This window comes from Triticum urartu, chromosome 7 (assembly GCF_003073215.2).
Source record: "Triticum urartu cultivar G1812 chromosome 7, Tu2.1, whole genome shotgun sequence".
NCBI lineage: Eukaryota > Viridiplantae > Streptophyta > Magnoliopsida > Poales > Poaceae > Triticum > Triticum urartu.
The window spans coordinates 693,575,757-693,581,844 of NC_053028.1; the positions used below are offsets into that span (position 1 = coordinate 693,575,757).

Genomic DNA, 6,088 nt, shown 5'->3' on the forward strand with positions numbered 1-6,088 from the left:
CAGACAAATTTGGTAGAAGGTTTTCTGCACTAGCGTACACTAGAGTTCTCTCAAATGGAGAAAAGTGTGATAGAGAGTGGCTTGTGTACAGCAAAGAGCTTGACAAAGTATTTTGTTTTTGTTGCAAATTATTAAGGAAGGGACATGTGAGAGGTCAGTTAGCAAATGATGGCTTCAGTGACTGGCATCATCTTATCAGTAGACTCAAAGAGCATGAAAATGGTAGAGAACATGTCACAAATATGAGTAGTTGGTATGATTTGCGCCTCAGGTTGGAGAAGAATCAAACAATTGATAAAGTTGCTCAGCAAGAACTTGAAAAGGAAAGGGAGCATTGGAGAAAAGTTTTGCTCGGGATTCTTATGATTGTGAAATTTCTTGCGGAACATAATATAGCATTTCGTGGCAGTAATAGTAAGGTGTACCAAGATAGTAATGGAAATTTCTTAGGACTGGTTCAAATGTTGGCAGAATTTGACCCAGTTATAAAAAAACATGTTGACCGCATCACAAGTGATAAAATCCGTGATCATTATCTCGGTCCTTCCATCCAGAATGAACTAATAAATTTGCTCGCTGCTGCAATCAGGTCTGAAATCGTTAAGAAGGTAAAAGAAGCAAAGTACTTCTCCGTTTTACTTGACTGTACTCCCGATGCAAGCCACCAAGAGCAGATGTCTTTGATAATTAGGTATGTTGATGCATCTTCAGGTTCTTTTTGCATTGAAGAATCATTCTTAGGTTTTTTGGATGTGAATGATACCACTGGGCAAGGATTGTTTGATGCTCTAAAAAATGAATTGAAAACTCTTGACCTTGATATTGACAATCTGAGAGGGCAAGGATATGATAATGGGTCAAATATGAAGGGAATACATAAAGGGGTACAAAGTAAAGTCTTGAAAATAAATCGGAGAGCTTTTTATTCAGCTTGTGGTTGTCATAGTCTGAATTTGACAATATGTGATATGGCAAAGTCTTGTCGTAAAGCATCAGATTTTTTTGGAGTTATCCAACGCATCTACACAACATTTGCTAACTCTACTAAAAGATGGCAAATTCTCAAAAATAACATATCAGGAGTGACTCTCAAGTCATTGTCATCTACTAGGTGGGAGAGTCGTGTTGATAGTGTTAAGGCTATAAGGATTCAACTACCAGAAATAAGGGAGGCTCTACTACAAGTGGCTGAAATTGATAAAGATCCATCGACAAGTAGTGAAGCTCAATCATTGGCAGAAAATAATCTTTGTGACTTTGAATTCTTAGTGTCAATAATAATATGGTATGAAATATTATCAGCTGTTAGTTTGATCAGCAAAGAGTTGCAGTCAAAGGATATGCTTATTGATATTGCTATTGAGTCTGTAAAGGGCTTGATTTCTTTCTTCACTAAGTATAGAGAATCTGGCTTTTCAAAAGCATTGGAAGCTGCAAAAGAAATTGCAAAGGAGATGGATATTAATCCAGAGTTCCGCACCAAGCGTAAAATCAAGAGAAAAAGGCAATTTGGTGAGGGTGCAGATGATCCATCTATTGTTTCACAATCAGCAGAGGAGTCATTTAGGGTCAATTATTTTCTGCATATTGTTGATCAAGCTATAGTTTCACTTAACACGAGATTTGAACAGTATGAGGGGTATGAAAAAATATTTGGTTTCTTGTTTACTTCAGATAGGTTGCGATCCTTGGATGACAAGAGTTTATTGGCTGCGTGTGTTAATCTTGAAGATGCACTTAAGAGTGGAGAACATAAAGATATTGATGGACTTGAATTGTGTAGCGAGCTACTTTTTCTGCAGGGCTCACTTCAGAAATCTATGGGCCCACTTGATATTCTGAACTTTTTGAAGAAGCGTTCCTTAATCTATCCTAATGCTGTTATCGCATACAGAATTTTGTTAACCATTCCTGTGACAGTTGCATCTGCGGAAAGGAGCTTTTCTAAACTCAAGTTGTTGAAATCCTACTTGCGTTCTACAATGACACAAGAAAGACTGAATGGATTGGAAACAATAGCACTTGAAAATAATGTCTTGGAGAAGATTAATTATGAAGATTTGATCGAAGATTTCATATCAAGAAATACTCGAAGAATGCTGCTTTTTGGTAGAAAATGAGGTCAGTTTATAAGCGTATTCCTTTAGTACCATATTTACTATTTTACTGTTAGTATTTGATATATTTCCTAAATATTGCAACAATAAGATATATTTGAAGTTAAATAATTATGTGAGAGTATGCTTTATTTGCATTAGTTCTTCAGTTATATATGGTTTTAAAAAATAGGGCCCTATTTTGATTTTCGTCCCGGGCCCCCAAATTTCTGGAGACGGCCCTGTCCATCACACACATCGCGAGTGAATGATAAAAGAGACGCTCGGTTACATGGTACGTACGTGAGCACACATAAGATAACGATTACAATGGTTGCAAATCAGGAACGACCATATGGAGTTTATCGTTCATGTTTAGACCACCGTCCGGGCTGGGTTTATTATGTAGTGTAAGCTAGCTAGTGGCTTAGCACGTCGGGAATGTCCACTGGATACCTGTGGATAGACGTGCTCCACGGCCCATGGGTGTTGTGGGCAGGTGGCTGGATGCACTCCCACACCACGCTGTTGCACTTGAACCCTGAGCCGAAACCGATCATCCAAACGCGGTGGCCCTTGCGCATCCGCCCTTTGGCCTCCACGTAGGCCAGCTCGTACCACGGCGAGCTACTAGACGTGTTTCCGAACCGGTGCAGAGTCATCCGCGACGCCTCCACCTGCTCGTCGGAGAGCCGGAGCTTTCTCTGCAGCTCGTCGATGACCGCGCGGCCGCCCGCGTGAATGCACAGGTGCTTGAATGCTGTCGAGAAGTCCGGGATGTAGGGCCTGATCCTCGCGCCGCGAAGCGCCTTCCGTGCCACGAAGGAGAGCGCGAAGAGGAGCTGCTCCGAGACCGGCAGAACGAGTGGCCCGATCCTGGTGATGTTGGCCTGCAGCGAGTCCCCGGCGATGGCCATCAGGTTCTTTCTGAGGTTGATCCCGACGTTCCCTTGCTCGTCCTCCTCCTGGAACACGCACCGGTAAGCATTGTCGTTGTTCGCGCCAGTGAAGGTGCGTACGACGTGCTTGAGGCGGAACCGGGCGTTCGCGGGGGACTTCGATAGCAGCGCCGCCACCCCGCCGACGCGGAATAGGCAGTTTGGCAGGAGCATCGCGCGCTCGTTGCCGACGTAGTAGTTTGGCGTGATGGTCTCTGTGGAGACGACCAGCGCGCGGGAGCCCCGGGGAATGACCTGCAGGAGGTTCCTGGCGAGTTCCACGGAGATGAGCCCCGCACTGCACCCCATGCCCGAGAGGTTCACGCTACGGATGTCGCAGCGTAGGTTGTACTTGTTCACGATGATGTCGACCAGGGATGGTGTGGGACAGAAGAGGCTGCAGTTGAGGACGAGCACACGGATGGAGTCTGGGGCGACGCCTGTCCTGGAGAGCAGGTCATCGATGGCCGAGAAGACGACGAGCTCGAACTCAGCGCGGGCATTCTCGAGGGTGCAGTACTCGTGCGTCGGGATGTAGTTGTGCGCCGCCGGCAAGCGGGTCTCCTCCCCGAGCCCGGAGCGCGCCAGCAGCCGCGACATGAACCGGACGCTGCGGTCGCTGATGCTGGGAGTATGCTTGGTGTGCTCGATGAATGAGGCCATGGGGATGCGGACGAGCGGCGAGGTGTCGAAGCAGGCGTAGTCGATCAGGTACACCGCGCGCGGGCGGAGCATGAGGTACACGGCGGCGGCGGCGGCTGCAAAGAACAGATGCACTGGGCGGATGTAGCTGATGAGCTCCGCCGGGCCGAGCCGCAGGAGGGCGACGACACAGGAAGCGGCAAGGAAGTTGTCCACGATCAGCCGGTACACGGCCTTGAGCTTGAGCCGCATGGGTTGGGCCTGGACCGACGACCTCATGCCGCTCTTTCTTTTCGTTGGAAGTACTCTTTCCTTTATGAGCTAGGTTTAGTGTGTGTGTGTGTCTTAATTTGGCGCGTTTAGTGCTTGCACTTATATAGTCTTTAGTGCAAACAAAGCATTAATTTGTAGTCACCGGTAGGCCTTTTGCATTTGATGATTCTGGTTGGTAACAGCGAATCGATGGGTGATTAACGCAAGCATATCACTTGCGGCCGTCACTGTCAGCTCGTGGCCATGCTGTTGCGACTCGGCAGGCTACATCTTTAATTAAACTCTCAATGTTGAACAGGAAAACAGAGGCGCAATTATTGATTTTGCGCTCTTTTGGGCCTGATATTTTTTAGAAACAAAGTATTCCCTCGATAAAGAAATATAAGAGCAATTTAGATCACTAGGGAGCACAACACAGATGCTCACATGTACACACATACACTCAATCTAATAAACGCGCACATGTACACCATACCCTTATAAGCTCCTCTGAGAGGCTTAGTCGATGGGTATTATGATTGACGAAGTCATCATAGACACCTCACTAGCAATGAGACCATCGCCTTCCACTGAAAGAATAGTCCACCTTTACAAGATACACATGTGTCAAACCTGAAGTTTCATCCCTGGTAGGCTGGGGGTACAACCAACCTATGAACCATCCAGTGAGATTGATTCTTCAACTGGACCTAAAATTTTCTTGAAGAGCCAGCGAGGAAGTGGGGGCAAATTGCAAGGGTGGTTGTGAAATGTTAAACCTTATGTGCGGGGGTGGCTGCCCAGTACGCCCCAGAGCCGAGCACCGTAACCACGACATGACATGAGAGAAAGTAGCGAAATGGTAGCCAGGATGATGTTTTAACAAAAGATGCGATGCACAAAATAGGATGGACTAATAATCCCACTTGTTCCTTCTGTGATAAGGTCGAGTCATCTTAGCACCCTTTTTTCTTGTGCCACGTTGCTAGGGTAGTCTCGATAACGGTCAGGTCTTCCTTTGGCACTGATAGGTGTCCAAACACCTATCTGATTGATGTTTTTTGAAGTGTATATCATGATGCGAGTGATTGCTTACTTGAATATAAATGGTGACACATGCGAGATTTGTAAAATAAAGAAATGCTAAATTTTTGCCATAAAAATATTAATTTATTGACATAGTCTACGTCTCTTGTTGCTATACTAAATAACCGTCTAGATTTTGTATGTGCCCTATTAAAATCGTCTAGATATTTTATTTTATTTTCCATTGAATATGCTCATGCGCAGTTTGCATTTTTTGTCAAGAAAATACATGTCTGGTGCCCTGGGTAAGAAAAAAAAGCAAAATTGGTACTAAGAAGAAAGCATTTTATGCCACTCATTTTTGTTTTTTTAACCAAACAACACCACTTTTTTCAAGGGCAAAAACTGGCATGCATGTAGTTTGAAGACATGTTCAGGTTCGTTGTGGACTGAACTGTTGCGATAATTAGTTAGCGACTCAGGCTGCCAGCAATGCCATTCCATAGGTCAAGCATCTAAGCTATGCGATGCCTTCTAAGTGGAATGCTAAATTAATAGTCCAGACACAGAAACACTCCATGACATGACAGAGTAGTGTTGCTTTTGAGATGTCAAAAAGCACATTAACTGGTATATAATCCAACAAAGAATCTTTTCAAAGCCATAATGTTTCAAATTTACGGTTTGGCTTTTTATCAGGTACCGTTTTTTATTACCTACGTGTAACACACTAAATAGTTATAGGGCACGACGTGCATGCATGCTTGCGGCCACACAGCCATGCAACAAGTAGTCAAACTATTTCGAAAAAAGACATAGGTACGGTGCACACTTCTCTTGTCATGCACTGACTAATGGCCGGAATCCGGGAGTATTAATTGATAAATTAAAGTATTTTTTCTCTGTAAGTAAAATTTAAAGAACTTGTTTTCCATGCATCTCTTTCCTATTATATTTCTTTTTCTCTGTCAGCAATTTTGCTATTTGACAGGTGGCTGAATTTTATTTTATTTTGTATTTCCTAAAACAGTCGCCTATGTTTGCCAAAAATGTAATCAATTTCTCGATTATCTAATCTAGAAATTAGGGAAATATAATAAGGGGCTATATACTCGATGCTATGGTACATTTGCC

The 6,088-nt window shown here is 44.1% G+C and overlaps 1 protein-coding gene across 1 annotated transcript; it reads right to left on the bottom strand.

Annotated features, from left to right (window-relative positions):
- Window positions 1–2,232: 2,232 nt before the first annotated feature.
- On the bottom strand, window positions 2,233–4,011 carry LOC125522614 (3-ketoacyl-CoA synthase 5-like). The gene has a single exon (XM_048687659.1). It carries the CDS (start codon window positions 3,953–3,955, stop codon window positions 2,516–2,518), a length of 1,440 nt encoding a protein of 479 aa, XP_048543616.1. The 5' UTR covers window positions 3,956–4,011; the 3' UTR covers window positions 2,233–2,515.
- Window positions 4,012–6,088: the final 2,077 nt, after the last annotated feature.

What these genes read in the sequence shown, in the direction of transcription:
- LOC125522614 (XM_048687659.1), bottom strand. Translation starts at nt 3,955, where the DNA reads ATGAGGTCGTCGGTCCAGGCCCAACCCATGCGGCTCAAGCTCAAGGCC.